Here is an 18,776-nt window from a genome sequence, read left to right as displayed (position 1 = left end):
TATGGATTGCTCCGTGGTCGATTGCGTAAATGAAGAATCTAGTGGGGAAGTGATTTCGTGCTAAACCAAAAAATGAAATATTGCCCATTTATGTTCAGGGAAATTTGTTGAAAACTGTTTCATTATGCAGATGGCCTTTACCTTTTTTTAATTTATTCTTCCTGTGAAACTAAAGTTTCGTCAGTAGTTAATTATGTCGCGAATTTCAGAATTTTGAGGAGTGATTGAAGGGGATTATGGCAACAAAAGAGGCATTTGAACCGCTCTAGATGATTTCGAGCGAGAAAAACCATTAAGAGCGACTGAAATATGTTAAATAAAAACATTTGGGCTGTATTGGACTCAAATATGATTGCTTAAATATCCCAAATTATTTTTAAAATATACAGTGCAAAGCGCATATTAGCCAACGCATATTTAATACATCTACTTATACAACATTTTAAAAAGGTCACATGAAAATAAAAACATAAGGGAACTGAGGTATTTCCAATATGTTAGGCGAGTTAGGATGGGAATCTTTACAGGGGCGTAGACCAATATATGTACATATATTCTAAATATACTTTGTAAATTCGGAGATTTTTTCTCAGACGACGCGAAAAATATCTTCCATTTAAAGTCGCACTAGGGCAGACGTAAACACGAGAAGAAAATAAAGGAAATATACCGCAAAAAAGAGATTTAAAAATTATTTCTTTCCTCATCCTCGTACTGTTAAGAATAGCTACGATGCCATCGATAAAATCAACGGCATCACTCGCTAGGACGACTAATTGCACATTTCTAAAATTCTATTTCTATCGCTTTCACAAAGTTATCACTCAAACAATCACTGCATATTTCCATTTTTCCAATGTCCTAACCCTTCATGGATTTACTACATAATTTACTAACCGTAGTGCGAAAAATCCACAGAGGAAAAATCATTCGCCTTGACCGGGATTCGAACCCGGATCCCTCGATTTCCGGCCGAGTGCTTTAACCGTAGGTAAATTATACCTTTGCGCGAATGAGCACGCATTTTTTGTCATTACGCGTAATATTTTGATGAATATATGTGTGCGGTGTATGAGAACACGCCTTCAGGAGGGATGATGATGCTTTTCCTCGAACAGCTGCCGCCGCACCGCCTTTGAGGTCGCAGTGGGCGTTCGAGAGCGGAGAGCCGAGGAGCGGTAGAGGTCGCGGTGACGCGGAGGAGCTGTCGTCGCAGGTGGAGCGGGAGGCGGAGCGGGAAGAGGAGGAGCAGGAGGAGGGCACCTTGGTGGACGAGGGCGGAGGAGGGTACAGGCTCGTGGAGCTGCAACACGGAGAACGACTCAGGCTCGTCTGCCCAGGGTAAGCACATGATGGGTTTTTTTCTCCGCAGATACAACCGTTTTCAGGTACTCATACAGGTGTTAATGTACAAGGAGGTTGTAAATTCTTACATGGAGGGGGCACCACTGGTTTCGAGCGTGGAGCGAAGTGTGGCCGGAATGGGGGTGCTTGGGAAGGACAAGCCACGCCCACTTTGACAATCCCATAAGTGTCTATTAACTATTTGGTGAAATTTTTTGACATAACTCGTTAATACATTAAAATAAACTATGGATCACACAATGTAAACCTTTTTTTCTTACTTCATAGGTAGGCTTCGCGAAGTTATGCCTCATATATCTTTTCCAAGGGAAAAATTATCATCAATCACCATGAAGAATCTGAGCTTTTCCCGGTGAATAGCGTGGATGAAAGCTTCTCGGGTTTCCAACCGGGTCAGGGTCTGCATGGTGTAGGCCGACGTTTCGTTGGGAGACTTTGGACCCTATTGGTCTCAAGACAGCCGGCATTTACCGCATTCCATGCGAATGTGGTAAAGTGTATATTGGAGAGACGGAGAGGACCATTGAGACGAGGGTGAAGGAGCATCGACGCCACCTCCGACTCGGACAACTTGAAAAATCGGCCATTGCTGAACACTGTGTCCAGGAAAATCATAATATCCACTGGGAAGAAACTGCCCAACTTGGAAGAACAAGAGGCTATTGGGACCGTATAACTAAAGAAGCCGTAGAGATCCGTCTTCACCCCAAAAAAATCAACAGAGATCGAGGACTGCAGCTAAGTAGCGCTTGGAACCTGGCATTAAATAGGATGAGGAAGGAGGAAAAATCCCGGACCAATCTGAGACCACCTAGGTGAAGGAGGAGGGTATAAATATCGAAACACCGCGACATCGGCATCATCAGCCCTGAGGATGTTGGGAAAGTCTCCCAACGAAACGTCGGCCTACACCATGCAGACCCTGACCCGGTTGGAAACCCGAGAAGATTTCATCCATCAATCACCATGGTTACGTTCCACAACCAGCTCAGCTGAAAATAAAATTTTATGAGAGAAAACTCGCCATTTACCTGCACTTATACAGGGATTGAATTTTATTATTTCCAACGTAAATCTATCAATTACAGTAATAGATAAAGTATATTTTCAAGGATATCCCCACCAGTAAAGTGATTAACAGAAATTGAGTTTATATAATAATAAAAGTATCGCGAATTATGATAAAAATCCGATGACAATCACCGGCGAAATAATAAGGATTATATTAGCATTTTTCACTTAATTTAGCTCATTTTAAGAATAAATCTTAGCCACCTCAAAATATCAGTCGGAGACCGAGTCCACAAATTGTCAAACTAAAATGGCGGAACTTTTACCACGCCAAAAACTCGGAAACAGCGTCTCCAGATATTTACAACCTACTTGTTAATGCGTCACTGAATGGATTAGGCCCCTTGAAAACAAACCCATTTTGGACGGCCGGTGAAGAATCGGCCGATATTTTATCGGAGGAGCGCTGCCTGCACACACATGATCACTATTGGAATGAGGGCGGCCGATATTTTACCAGCCATCCAAAATCCGTGTGTATTCAAGGAGCCTTGCATGGAACCTTACACACGAAGTAAGGCATTTGTGCGCTTGTCCATCAATTAAAAAAATCGTCGATGGAAATAGTTTGAAAAATAAAGGGACACGTGTATTTCTATTTTTCAATCCGACGCGTCGCCTTTTTCTCCAACTATTCGTGGTGAAAATAAGGTATTTTCCTTCATCAAAGAAAACGAAATTTAATGATTGCAATTCCTTGCCACCATTAGTGTATTCATAATATACAAATTATTTGGTTTTAGAAATCCCAGTTTAGACGAATGGCAACGGTCAATTTTAACCTCATTTGAAAAAGGCCAGATTGGCGCCAATGCGATTCCGCTCCACGTGACGTCACAGGGACCTAGTTTCTATACGAGTAGATAGGAGTTTTACATCGTCTGAGATTACTAATGCATGCATGAGGCACAGAGCTTATGGAAACATCTCTTAATAATCACACATTAAAAATACCTAAGTTCGGAAAGTTTCCTTCGTTTGATAGGGGAATAATAATCCTTATTTAAGCCAAGCGCTACCAGCTAGCAGGGTACTCAGCTACCTGCTAGCAGCCTGCGTCGTATCAGCGCTCAAGCCTCACCCCAAGGTCATCTCACAGGGCGGCAGGGGGAACCAGAAATACGTCACACGGACTTTTTTCCATCATTCCTACTTACCCGTCGCGTTTTCGCGCGCTTGAAATTTTTCACTTTTCGTTTAATCGCGTAAAATAGATATCGTTATATAAAAATCTAAAAGCGTGAAATTCGTACTCCAGGAGTATAATCTTTCGATTTAGGCAATAAAAAAATATTAGGAAACCACCCTATTCTACAGTATTCACCCTTTCGCAGTCAAGTTGATTACGTAAGGAACTCATGCAGAGCGGGTCTCTACTCTAATTCCCTCATCGCAGATCAGTCTATCATAGTTCTTTGTTTTTTTTCACTCTGATAAGAGATTTTTTCCTCAATGAGCGGTTCTACCTCAAAGAGTTAATGAACCCGAACTCCAAACCAACATACCAAATGATGAAAAGATGGTGGATAGATAAACTCTGATGGGAATCCCTGTCAGACTGTGGACTGAAAAATAGACTAAACCTAATAGATAAATTTAAGAGCAGTGTATTTTCTGACGAAGTTAGGCATAACTTACGAGCGCCAACATACTACGGTAGATCACATCATAGAAATAAAATAAGAGAGATAGACTGTAAAACAGATAGATTCAGAATGTCTTCTTTTCCACGATCAATTAGAGATCATAAAGGCAGCGCTAGAACTCACAAGTAGATTAGATGCCTTGTATTGTAGCCTACTAACTTATGTATACCTTAATGCATGCTTCTGAATTTTCTTATTATTTCTAACAGCATGTTTCGTGAGTTCTACCTTTATTGGCAGAAAACCTCAGTGAGTAGTTGGCGTGTTTTGCCTTTGCATGAATGTGGTAGCATAATTTGTTAGCATGTGTAACGTTTTTCCGACCGTGTGGTGGGCATGTGGGAATCCAATTGCATGCTGGTGATTGATCACCCTCTGCCAAAGACCCTGGAGGTGGCTCGCTGGGTATTAAGTAGATTTAGCAAACATTCGCGTTTATAATTTTAAACTTGGCAGAGAATGGCTGAATGTTCCACGCTAATTTTCCCATAATGCAAATTCCCGTTCATTTTGCAAGGTTCTAATCTAATTTATTCTATGGCGTGCGGGTACTGGATGCTCATATCAAGTGTTCCTTGGGGATAATTTATTGCTTTTTTCTACAAATGGCCTTTAACCGCATCGATTTCTTCTCCGGAGTTTCCTCCTTATTTCCTCACTGTGTTCATGATATTTTCCATCCCGATATGTCAATCGTCCATGATTAACGGTTAGAGCTAGCAAAACAGTTGGAGAGCGATTAAAAATTGCTAAGACACTTCGCGTTCCAAATTTTCACGCTAATTTCCCCGTTAATCGAGCCAGGTTCAGCGCTATTTTTTAAAATGGGAATGGATGACGAAATCTAACTCTAAGTACTCCCATCGGATAAGTTGATGTTTTTTTTTCTCTACAAACCGGAAAGAAGACCTCGATAATTTACTCTTGTTCCCCACAGAAGAAAGCACAGCTGTGGAAGCTCAACGCACTCACCAACGTCCATGAAGGCCCAGGAAAGACACCCAATTCGCGTCCATTGAATTGTAATATCGGGCGAGTCGTAAAGAAAATCCGAAAAAAGGAAAATGAGAGCAACGCAAATCATGAGACATAAAGAGGGTTGCCCATCACTGAGAAAAATAAACAAGAGAGCTTAGGGTGGCTGCACTAGAGTAAAAAACTGCGACCAACATAGAAACGCCTAGTTAAAGCTTAGCTCACACGATGATTTTTTCCGTCCCGGTTAAGGTGCGTTTGGTGGGGACATGAAGCAGGTAGTCCGAAGATGGGTGTGGTACACCCTCCGTAGGGTCCTTAATCCTCAACCCCTTCCTCGACGCGTTCGCCCTCGCTGGCCCATGTCTTGGACCCTCCCAGGGGGGGGCCTCTCTCCCGAAAAGTGACCGCTATGACTGCAATTTGGAAATCAATCAATCAATTCAATAATGAAAAAATGACTGTTTGCATAGTACTCCTGTCAATCGTGCGATCAAGTACGTCTTTGAAGCGTGATTCTACGATGAAAAATAACGATTTTGTTAACTTTGCTAAACACGTGGCTGTGGACCACCGGAAAATGGCAACAGCGCTTTGGAATGGGCAAAGTAGCGGGCTGTTTGAATGAGTTACGAGCATGATTTTGCCATCTGGTACCGCTCATTTGCACGCCAAGGCTTCAGTTAATTTACCTTCAGTTCCAAATAGTCTCCGATTAGATAACCTGCGTCGAGATAAAGGGTCAATTATTCCCTGAGTCGGATATTGAAGGGTTAAAGCAGTCGAACTGCTTCAAAAAGTCCCGAGTCCCGAAAAAAACACCCGAAAGGTGGATAGGTTATGTGAGTTGTAGACGGTGACTGCGATTCCCTTTACGTATTATATTATTATGCAAAATACACCTACCAGGGGTAACAACAACCTTGACCTCTTGGCAGCGAGTGCGAAATCAGAACTGAGGCTGTTATTATTGACCACAAGGCACATATTTTATACCTCATGGTTCATCTACATCTACATTATACCCCGCAAGCTGCCTATTTGGGCGTGTGGAATGGGGTGTCAGGATACCAGCCGTCTACGTATAAAAAATGAAGTGCTCTACAAAGTTGTGATTAGCATTTATTTAAGTCTTTTATGGTCCGGGGGAAAAACGAATTCCTAAATCTATCCGTTCGGCAAAACATCTCTCTTAATTTATCGCTTCTATCGGTCCTGGAAATATAGTTTGTCTTTCATATTTTGTTCTACGTGTCGCCCTTAAAGACATCTATTCTCAATCGTTCAAGCAATCTAAGTCTAGCGCGCAGCCTCCGAGTCTCCAACGGCTCCCAGCGTAAATCGCTTAACATCTGGGTAACACTGTCTGTACGCCCGTAGCAGTTTTTGACGAAATGCGCAGCCTTCCTTTGTATTTTATTCAGTTCGCGCATTGAGTTTTTCGGTACCGGATCCCATACACTCGCTGCATATTCAAGTTGCGGACGTACAATTGCGAAATAGCACCTTTCTTTCACTTGCTCATCCGAAAATATTCCCACAATACGCTTGACGAATCCTAATTTCTTCCGGGCCATGCCTCAGATATTCCTTAAACGTGTTCCCCACGAGAGGTTCAAGGTTATGGTAACTCGCAGGTACTTCAATTCGTCTGTTGTCTCTAGGTTAATACCATGCACAGAATAAAAATGGTTATAGTTGGTCAAATTCCGCAAGAAATGTACCGACATGCATTTGTTCAGATTAAGTTAAAATCTAGAAAAAATGCGTCAACTTGTCTTTTCGATTCACCAGATTTTAGAATATCGTTATGAAATAGCTTGAGCTGTGTTTCGCATGATCTACCTTTTCTGAATCCGTGCTTACAGTCATGGAGGAAGTTACGTCTGTCCAAGAAAGTCATGATATTGCTAACGACGATATGCTCAAGTATCTTGCCTATGATCGATGTTATTGAAATTGGACGGTAATTGCCTGGGTCATGTCTGTTTCCCTTTTTAAATATGGGTTAACGCTTGCAATGTTCCAGTCTAGCGATAACTTTCCTTCTGATAGTGACTTCAAGATATTATCTCTTAGTAAGGAGTGATCTGTGGAGCTAACTCAGTTATTGAGCGTTGTGGAGCGTAATTTTCTTTAGCTTCCAGTTCCTTCAATTTATTACATGACGTAATGGACTTTCTGTACACGTTTTATAAATTGCTCTGCTTCCTAAGTTCCCTTCTGAAATCATTGTGGAATTTATTATTTAGTAAATGTATTTTTGATTTTGAATTTCAGGTTACAATTAAAAATATGAATAGTTTCTTTTGCTCTCCCGAAAGGTTGCTATTTTTGAGAGAATTGTTTTTAGAACCTAGCCATCGCTCTACATAAGCAACAATACAAGTCATCTAATCATTTTTTGAGTTTTAACACTGCCGTTATAGTCTCTATTTGATCGTGGAAAAGAAGATATTCTGAATCAGACTGGTCTACAGCCTATCTCACTTAATTTATTTATATAATCTGATTTCCTGTAGTATGGTGGCGCTCGTAATATATGGCTAACTTCGTCGGAAAATACACTGCTCTTTAATTTATCATATATTATTATAGTATTCTACCGATTAAGGTAGGTTTCCATGGAGTACTAAAGAAGTGATTTGGAAGCCTCACTTTCCGTCGAGCGCTACCTTCTTCAATTCACTGTATGGCTTGTTTAATGTACTGTTTAATCTATCTAAAAATCCTTTTCTTTTCCTTCCCCCCTCGTTTCCCTAGCATTCTACCCTCTAACACAATTTTCAACATCCCCGCTAAGTATTCGCTCCATCCATACATTCTGACTCCTCCGTACCTCGTCTAAAAGCTGTCTCTCCTCGCCAACCATATCCAGCACTTCGTTGTTCCTTTTACTTTCCGTCCATCTTACCTTCTCCATTCTTTTCAATATCCACATCGTATGTGAAGTATGCAACAGTCACCCAAGACTATCGTAATGATTTTTTACGAACCTGATAGCTCCTCTTTGCACGCGTTCTAACTCTGTTTTTTAAGCCTATTTCACGAGGATCCCAAACACTGACAGCGTATTCTACATGGAGTCTAATGAGGGAGAAGTAGCTAATTTCTCTCGCAAAAATGAAAAAGACACGTGTAGATCTTTCTTGTGTGAAAATAAAATAAATGCGGGACAATTATTAAAATCGAAAAATGATACAAAGGAAACTCTTCTGGGGGCATCGAATGAATTCAAACGTAAAATAATGGGCAAATATGGCCATTATTTTAGCCCTAAGGCTTTCTGATTATTTGTAAGAGAGGTAAAGGTAAATAGCGCTGTAATAATAACGCTATAGCAAATAATTGTTGAAAACCACATGCCAAACACCCTAGAGGTGGTTAGGCTGCGTGAGTTTTAGACGGTGATTGCGAGGCCCTTTATATATTCTCTCCAGAGAAAGGAAAGAAATTTTTTTAACCCATTCATCCTCAGCGTTGCGTTAACGCAACATTATAGAATTCTAATTCTAGGAAAAGGTTTCTACCTCAGAATAGTTCTTCTTCGATTTACTGACCTTTTTTAAGTATCTGTAGCTTTAATTTTGTCATTTCCACCAACATTTTCATTCATATAATTGTATTTTTATGACTGATGGCGTTTGGCATAAAAATCGGTCCACAAATACGAGACACCCTAGGAAAAATGACATACATCAGCATGTCCGCCAAGACAGAATGCAAGGCAGAATGCAAGGGGCATTTCTTCCAAAGGAATACTGATAACTCCCGGCGAAGATGTTGAGTGTACAAATCAAGACAAAAAATAAAAGATGTAACATAAGCTTCAAAAAATTACTTTTTTACATTTATTTACTGGAGTTTTCCCAGCGTTGTGTACACGCAGCATTTTGAAAATCATATAATATGATGAAAATATTTTTTTCCAAAAATTCATGTTAATTAGGCCGAAATAAATCGGAAAATGCGAAACAACCGAAGTTAAAAGCCCTGAATACAGTCTGGGGAATACTGGGTTAAGAATACGTTAACTATCGCACTGACAGGTATTCTTTGAATTTGTCACACATAAATGCTAACATATACTACTCAGTCCTCTTTCAGCCATTGCAGTAAAGTTTTTTGTAGATATGGACTCTAAAGCGCTAAAAAAAATGCACCCCATTAATGACCATCCAAAATGTCGTGCAATTTGCATTATACAGGAAGGGTTGCAGGAATGAAGGCGATATCGGAAATTCCGATCTGGACTCTCAGCCTAATGAAAGTCGGTCAAGACTAGCTTGGGTTTCGAGCAGGTAGCAAAAAATTAGCTAGTCTAAAGGATAACTCCAAAACAAAAAAGAAAGTTTTTAGAAAAGGTAATAAAATCAAATTATACTGGGTCAATTGTTTTACATTGTTCATTATAGTCTTCTTTTATCAGTATAAACTTGTCAAGCATTTTTTCAAGCATTTTGAGCCGTCGTTAAAATTTAGAAACATGCATTAATGTTTAAGTCGGTGGCGGTGGGGTAAAGTCCTCGCCTGCCAAACCGTAGGTCGTGGGTTCGAATCCCGCCTGGGTAGGTGATCCCTATCCAGGGCATGGATGTTTGTGTTGTACTTTGTTAATATTGGAAACCCTCGTCGTAAAAGGCCATCATGTGCTGTTTACGGGGGATGTGATAAATAAAAAAAATAAAAGTAAGTTATAAGCTACAATATAACTCATGTAATCTATTTGTGAGTTCTTATGCTGTCTGTACAGTCTCTTATAAATTGTGGAAAAAATCTGAATCTGTCTGTTCCACAGTATATCTCTCATATATTTTTTTTATGATTCGATCTACGTGGTACGCTGGCGTTGGTAAGATATGTCTACCTTCGCCAGAAAATACATGTCTCTTGAATTTATCAATTAGGCTACGTTTATTTTTCAGTCTGCGGTCTTATAGAGATTTCCATTCGAGTTTATCGATGAGGTATTAACACTAACAAGATTAACAAGAGGTAAAGAATGTGGAACTGAAGGTAAATTAACTGAAGCCTTGGCGTGCAAATGAGCGGTACCAGATGGCAAAATCATGCTCGTAACTCATTCAAACAGCCCGCTACTTTGCCCATTCCAAAGCGTTGTTGCCATTTTCCGGTGGTCCACAGCCACGTGTTTAGCAAAGTTAACAAAATCGTTATTTTTCATCGTAGAATCACGCTACAAAGACGTACTTGATCGCACGATTGACAGGAGTACTATGCAAACAGTCATTTTTTGATTATTGGATTGATTGATTGATTTCCAAATTGCAGTCGTAGCGGTCACTTTTCGGGAGAGAGGCCCCCCCCTGCGAGGGTCCAAGACACGGGCCAGCGAGGGCGAACGCGTCGAGGAAGGGGTTGAGGATTAAGGACCCTACGGAGGGTGTACCACGCCCATCTTCGGACTACCTGCTTCATGTCCCCACCAAACGCACCTTAACCTCCGTCCCTTCCGAACGATGGTTCCAATGATTACGGAAAAATTACCGTTTTATGCGATCATTTTTCGCAATGGCTCCATAGATGGAAATCTCAACCCTTTTTCCATCACTCGATACGTCTCTATTTTCGTTACTGAAATCGTCTCTGATAGCATCTTTCAAGTCAATGAGAACGAACAGCCTCTTACAGCGATTTTAACCCCTACGCTTGGATTTTTATTGAACGACAGTCGAAAAACAGAACGTGACGGAAAAAGCGATAGGAAAACGGACCCTATTTTTTCATTTCGCGTTCATGCATCCGCGGATGCGTTCAACCAATTCCTTACTTTACACGACGCAATTCGAAATGCATGCTAGAACATACATCAACATGAGTAATTACGTGACCCGATTAAAACGAGCTTCATTCTCATTCGCAAAACCCGAAAATCACTCTTGTTAACATTTACTCGGATGACTGCCCTTGATCAGCAACAACTGGTCCGCGTCGCGTTTCTTTCGCATATGACGCGCTATAGAGATGCACAAAGGAAAGTAGGGTGATGACAAAATTATAAAAATATTAATTATAAAGATAATTTCACTAAGAAAAATCAGGGTACCTTACATAACACTGGATTTTCGCAGTTCACCAATATTGTTTATGTATGTTAAGCGCTCCTCATTCGGAGAAGACATTTTCTCGGACGACGTGAAACATATACTTCCTTTACCGTCGTGCTGTGCTAGACGTGATGAAGGGAAGAACATAGCATGGAGACGGCTAAAAACAAAGATATTTTAAATGTCACTCTTTCCATTGTTCTAACCTTGCATGGATTTGATAGAGGAATTACTATCCATTGGCAGGTTTTGCCTTTGTATGAATGAGGACGGATTTTTTGTCACTAAGGGTAATATTTTTATTAGCACTTGAGGGTTCTATTTCATGCTGGTGACAGATGATCCTCTGCCAAACATCCTACAGGTGGCTCGCGGGGTATTATGTAGATGAATTGATGGTATGCTACGTTTTTAAAAGCATCAGAATAGGGTAGTTTCCTTCATCAAAGAAAACGAAAGGCATTGATTGCGATTCGTTACCCATCATTAGTGTGTTCATAATATTCAAATTATTTGGTTTTAGGAATACCGGTTTAAACGAATGGCAATGGTCCATTTTTATCCTCGTTTGAAAAAGGCCAGATTGGCGCCCACGCGATGCCACTCCACGTGACGTCACAGGGACCTAGTTTCTATACGAGTAGATGGGAGTTATACGTCGTCTGAGATTACCAATGCATGCATGAGGCGCAGAGCTCAGGGAAAAATGTCTTAATAATCACTTATTAAAACTGGCTAAGGTCGGAAAGTTTCCTTCGTTTGATAGGGGAATAATAATCCTTATTTAAGCCAAGCGCTACCAGCTAGCAGGGTACTCAGCTACCTGCTAGCAGCCTGCGTCGTATCAGCGCTCAAGCCTCACCCCAAGGTCATCTCACAGGGCGGCAGGGGGAACCAGAAATACGTCACACGGACTTTTTTCCATCATTCCTACTTAGCCGTCGCGTTTTCGCGCGCTTGAAAATTTTCACTTTTCGTTTAATCGCGAAAAATAGATATCGTCATTCGAAAATCTAATAGCGTGAAATGCATACTCCACGAGTAATAATCTTTCGATTTAGGCAATAAAAAAATTATAGGAAACCACCCTATTGCCTTTCTTTTCCACAGCACGAATTATTTCAATACATGGCGACTTCACGACTCCGTTGTGGGATAAACAATGCGTATATAAAAATAGTATCTTTTTATTAACTAATTCAACTTACTTTCTTCACATCCCTCGTATTTAACGAAATCGGGCAAAGTGACGATCCTCATGCTTTTAACGGTATAGGTAGAGATGAGTGGTGGCCACGTTTTCCAAAAGCAGCGGCCGTCTCCCTGGCCACAGTATTATCAGGAAAGAACGGCAGAGGGGGGCTCAACCACTGCCAAAGAAACACGTTCATCAAAAAATTTCGGGTTCAGAGCCTGCGTCACGCGTCAGGGAGATAAAGTGAGTCAGAGATAGCGGAGCGCTTAGCGAGTCCGTTAAAACCGCGGTTGCGGAAAAGCCCACAAGCATTAGCAGTTTGGATAGCACGCGACCAGAAGCATAAGCTCAAAGCAATGTAAAGGCGCAGTGGAGTAGATTTTCACCGCGTTTTCAAGATGCGATTTTTTCCAAGCTGTTCAATGGCAAGCTTGGGAATCTTAACTGTTAAGCCCTCTAATACATTTTATGAGTTTGGAAATGCACACGCTATCAAGCCCTGACACGTGGATAACCCATCAAGGCGATATTCGAAATCTTATACCTCCGGAATAGCTGGCGAGATCTTTACCCCGCCGCCACGAAGGCATTTCTCAGATAACGAGGAGTATTTTTAACAAATTGTGTATTACCACCGTATAGAAGATCACGAGAGGAAACTATTAGAAATTGAATGCGGAACGGATAACTTACAATTGTAGTTCGTTCCTTAGACCATTAGAAATAAGAATAGTTGTGATAGGCGTTGAGCGTATTGCTGATATTGCCAGGACAAAATTAAGACCGTAGAACTGAACATGGATCCAGGAAAAGTAGATCATGCGAAACCCAGTTAGCGCTTTTCGCCCACGATATTTTAGTCTCCGGAGAGGACAACATTCCAGTAGACGCGATTTTTCTTGATGTCAGAAAAGCATTTGATAAAGTACCCCACGGAAAGTTGATAATAAAAATGAAATCTTGCGGCCTAGATGAAGATATCATTTCCTGGATTAGAGACCTTTTGAGCGACCGCGTGCTAAGAGTAGTATTAGACGGTGCAATCGCCAAAGAGGTTAGAGTCACTTCTGGCATCCCTCAGGGTAGTGTCATTGGCCCACTCCTATTCCTTCTTTATATAAAAATTGGTGAAGTAGTACTCAGTAAGCTACGATTACATCTACATAATGCCCTGAGAGCCACCTGGGGTGTTTGGCAGGGGGCGATCAATCACCAGCATGCAGTATGCATTGGATTCCCTGCATGAATATGGACTGATATTTTGTTACTATGCGAAATATTTTTATGACTGTGCGGTATGCATAATCTTGCATGCATGTATCCTTTTGCATGCTGGTGATTGATCACCCCCTGCCAAACTTCCTAGCGGTGGCTCGCAGGGTAATATGCAGATGTAGATGAACACCCTAGAGGTAGCTTGTATGGAATTGCGTAGGAATAAGTTTATCAGCGCGCCCTCGCTCCAAGTTGGCTAAATAGTTGATGCACAACATTTCACTAATGGAAGGAGCTTTTGGGTTGGCGCTGCGAATGGTCGAGTAAGGCGTGTCATGAGGGAATTTCAAGCGGCTAATTGCACTAAGGCTGCTGCCCGGAGGTTAACGACCAACGACGATGACGCACTATCGCAAGAACGGAGGCAACGGTGGTTATGCAATCGCATCCATCAGCATGCCGATGCAAGGGGTTTCGTGACAGAGCCCACACCAGCCACGAATGGGAAGCAGTTCTCGATCTTAGCAATGTGAGGTGGTTCCTCTCGATGCCGCGAATTTGTGTTTACCACACCTGCAGCTTCCGTAAGCCAATACAACTTCTGGATAACTAAAGATATGCCGTTGACTACTGATCGAAGGGTATTAGGTCATGGGCGTACCCAGCGAGGAATAGGAGGGGGCAGCTACCCCCCTAGAAGCAAAAATCGCAAATTTCTTTAAGGAAAATAATATTTTTCAGGCAAATAATTTTAAAAACTAATAAAGAGCTGTTACAGTTTCCTTAAAATATTGGTTTCATTCACCTTTTTCATGCTTAAATCTTACCTATAACTTGAACAACAATGGCTTGCCCCCCTCCAGTTTTGATCCAAGGTACGCCCTTGTTCTAGGTGAGGCCTTCTGATCTCCCCAAACAAAGTCATCCATATCTACGAGGTACCGTGCAAGGCACCACTAGGGTGTGTGGCACGGGGTGATTCCACAATAGCCAATCGGCACTCATCCTGGCCTTAATAAGAAACTCACTTGTTCACCGGACACAGGCGATGCACTTAGGACAACGACACGTTGTCAGACCAGAAAAAAACAAAGCAGATATAGTTAGTTTTTACGAATATTACATTATTAACTAGACATTCGGAGACGTGTCCGTTTGCCAAGTCCGAGTCGGGCTTTCGCAAGTAACATTTTTATGTCCCTGAGGTGTGCTTGTGGGAATCTTCTTGCATGCTGCATTCTGGTGATTGATCACCCCCTGCCGAACACTATAGAGGAATCTCGCAGGGTATTACGTAGATGTAGATCTCCCACTGTATCAGAACAATTCTTTATTTCATGGGCAATAAAAGTATGATACACTTGTGAAACCTGCTCCCACCGAATACTCACGCATGTTACTTAGTCCGGGGAGAGCTCTATCTCATTCGAACCAACCTTCGGGTTCAATCACAGTATATTCCTCAGAACTCTCAGGAATAGTTGACTTATAAGTAATATTTTCCCATGACGTTCCATTCCCAGCCACCTCAAAACCACCGCGTCGACACCGTCTTGGCTTACGGAACAGCACAGGTGCAGCAGTAGCCCAATCAACGCGAACCAAAAGAAAATGCAAGGTCGTGAGTGAAGTAGCGGCAGTAGAGTAAGTGGAGGAAGCAATTTTGTAAACACGGGAGAGCGTGCTCGTCCATTCTAAATTTAGCCTCAATAACACAAACGATGAAGTTCGCACGGTCAAGATCTGCGTAGACACTCGAGAAAGGCTTGCTGCAACTACTGAACGGCTTCTCACGCAAGGAATTTTTCGAAAAATCTTCGGTACGAGCCAGTGGCGTAGCCAGGGGGGACCGGGGGGTCCGGACCCCCCCCCCTGTATTATAAAAACACCATTATTGTCCTTCATAAAAGAAAACAAACTATTGAAAAATCAGGAATTTACAAAATGTGTCTTTAATAAATTAAGTTTTTCCGATTATGAAAAGTGTTAAAATTATTTAAAAACCGATTACTTAGTGCCCGGTTTTTCAAAAATTTTCCCCCTGGTTTTGGACCCCCCCTCCCCCCGAACGAAATTCCTGGCTCTGCCACTGGTGCGAGCGATGGTGATCATGGAGCAAGCATTTTGTAAAAACTATCTCCATAAATGTAGAACGTCAACTTCCTACGGAGAGCTCGGGGAAAAAGGAATAATGTGATTTAATTTATATTGAATCAATCGTAATCACACAGCGTTGAAAATTTTGTCTTTACGATGCGTTCCAGTTGAATGCAGACTTCGAGCCATGAAGTACGCCAGATTAATTGATTATTGAGTCAATGAAATCTTGATTTACTACAAAGCTAAGTTGAGAGAAATAAATATGGTGTCTAAAAAGACAGCAAACAGCGAATGACGAGCCAAGTCGATTGGAAAACGATGTGTATTGCCAGAAATTTCGCATAAAAAACCTCCAATTTACTTTTATGATGAGGATCGGTTTAAATAAAATTCAATCAAATTTTCCAGGACGCACTCTTCAATCACTTAACGCGAAATACAGAGCAGTATTTACTCCAGATGCCCGCAATGGTCTTTCATTCAACGGGTATATAAATATTCTTTTGCTCTCATAAGTATATACACAAGAGTTCGGCGAACTCCCAGTGTATCAGAATAATTCATTCTTTAATGCGCAATAAAAGTTAGATATCCTCATGAAACACGCTCCAACTCAGAGGAGTTACTGAGGCTGAATGTTAGCTTCAGTTTTATCCCAATGAACCTACGGAAATGTGAAAAGAAGCTTTAGAAGTATTTTCTTGCGAGGCTTCAATTGGAGTGTTGGTGACATGTGGGACCTTTACTATGAACGACAAACAGCAAATATAAATGGCACACAATGGGGAGGGGATAGATTTGTAAAAGACGATATGAAAATCTTCAAATCTTTACGGATGAGAATCTCTACCTGAGCGAGCGGTTAATAAGCTTGAGCCAATAGAATCAATTTACATAAGTCGCCACTCGATTAGCCGTAGAAAGGCGATCCGAATTTCTCGGAGAAATAAAGTATAAATAGGCTGTTAATCAAAATTTATATTCGCAACGATGTGATACATCAAATTCATAACTATTCATTGGTATTCCTCACGACTGAAAATATAATATTGCAAATATTGGGAATAAATGGGTCGTTTTACACTGATCGCCTTGCTGTGGGCATTTTCGTAAGCCGATTAAAATGCGCCTAAAGTAGCAACGCATATCAAGCTTCTAATGAAAAAACTCCCCTATAAAGTCTCTTCGGACACTCAACTCAAATTATCCCTCGGAATTAAGTGTAAAAACTGTTAAGATGATTCACACTTCACGGATTTCAGGAAAGGGATGACAATTGTTTTCATACTAAAAAAGAATAACGTATTTTTTGTACGTATATATATTTATTAAGGCTGTTTCGCACGGGAAATATAATTATAAAAATGAAGATAGTCTTGAATTTTCTCAGTCTGGCGTGCAACTGCGCGAATGCGCGCACGAAATTAGATCTCTATTTGTGCCATCTCGCGTCCATTCATTCTCGCATGCTTTCTAGCAATTCATCGCCACTCTCGTACCCCACATCTTTTTCTTTCCTACAATTCTATATCTAAATTATATTCCTCCCTAGTCAGGCCAACACTTCTTTACGGCTGCGAAATATTTTCCCGTTACAAACTGTTTAGAAAAAAACTAGATATATTCCAGAATAAATCCCTTCGATTTTTAGTGAACCAGTAAAATTAATCCGAATTCCATACGTCCTTTCCGCCCATAAACTCCCCACAGTGAATCAGTTCACCTCCCAACTAGTGAATAATTTTAAGTCTGGGGCGGGGCAACCAATTATACAATAATTACAGATATTAGGAATTACGACCCCACAGTTCTAACAACATTAATACTGCCTCATCAAGCAACTTTATAACGGACATTTCCAATTCCTTTCCTTCTTACAGTTTGAATGTTGCCAATTGATGAATACGTTTATTGTATTTGAAGGATTAATTGAAAAAAATAAAACCATTGCTACTTATGACAAAAAAATACAAAATTAAATACACACACAGCAAGATGTAAAACAGTTATAATAATTTAATAAATAAAAATATTTACTGTTAGAACGTAGGTTTCCGCGGCGATGGTTTGATCTCTGCATTCCTTCAGGGTTTTCTTCCGCGTCAGCTTGTTTATAGACAACAGTTTCACCTTCGACCTGAAGACGCTGGCAGGATAGCCAGCGAAACGGTTGTCCACAAACAAGCTGACGCGGAAGGAAACCCTGAAGAAATGCAGAGATCAAAAATATTTACTTTATGATTAACGTCTGAATCGCACCTACGGCGCATCCAAAAATGAGGAAAAAAAGAGTTTACATGACGTAATTTGAAATGCGCTCTTGTACGAGACTCGGCTTGTGCTACTACATGCCTTTTGTATACCGGGCATTACAAAAATTAGCTAATATCTTGGTTTCGACATGGATCGTCATCAGAGTATTTTAAACATTCATTAATTTTACAATTTCATTTTTAATAAGATGTCATGGAGTGCGATGATTTAAAAATACCTAACATGAATTCGTAATGATTTTCCCCCACCTTGAAAATATACTACCAGAGATAAATGAGCTAGTGCTGTGATTTCACATTGCAGCATACTCAATACTTAAGATGGGTAGAGTGACCGCATTGATAAATAATACTTGTAAATAGCGTTCTACCTCAATATGATATTTTCGATTAGTAGAATTAATGGCGTCATTAGTTAGGTCGACTCATTGTTTGTTTTCCATTGTTCTAATCCCGCATGGATTTCGTATGAAATTAATAACCTCGGAAAAGTTTCACTTTCTATGAATGTACTCGTATATTTGTAATTACGCATAATATTTTACGACCGGGCGATGTGAACGTCTCGATCCTCTTGAATGCAGCATGTTGGTGATTGATCTTCATCATATCATGCTGCTGCATCCAGCAAACAACTAGAGATGGCTCGAAGGGTATTATGTAGATTTTCTGGATACATATAAACGAACTTGCACGTATTTTATTTGTGATCATATGTGTGTTTGCCACCCCCTGCCGAACACCCTAGAGGTAACTCGAAGGGTATTACGTAGTGGACTCTCATCTGATTAAACAAAAGCGTTTAACAATGAGCGATCGTATTTTCAGCCGCATACTTCATATTGGTGCGTCTATTGTAACAATGTTT

The 18,776-nt window shown here is 40.8% G+C and overlaps 1 protein-coding gene across 1 annotated transcript in view; it reads left to right on the top strand.

Annotated features, from left to right (window-relative positions):
- LOC124163101 overlaps positions 1-18,776 on the top strand; it is a 60,408-nt gene that overhangs the window by 11,349 nt on the left and 30,283 nt on the right. The window contains exon 5 of the mRNA XM_046539903.1: positions 1,119-1,341. Coding sequence (XP_046395859.1) covers positions 1,119-1,341 — 223 coding nt within the window. The remainder of the gene's footprint in view (positions 1-1,118; positions 1,342-18,776) is intronic.

The sequence above is a fragment of the Ischnura elegans genome, chromosome 7 (assembly GCF_921293095.1).
Source record: "Ischnura elegans chromosome 7, ioIscEleg1.1, whole genome shotgun sequence".
NCBI classification, from domain to species: domain Eukaryota; kingdom Metazoa; phylum Arthropoda; class Insecta; order Odonata; family Coenagrionidae; genus Ischnura; species Ischnura elegans.
This window is presented reverse-complemented; position numbering and strand designations above follow the sequence as displayed.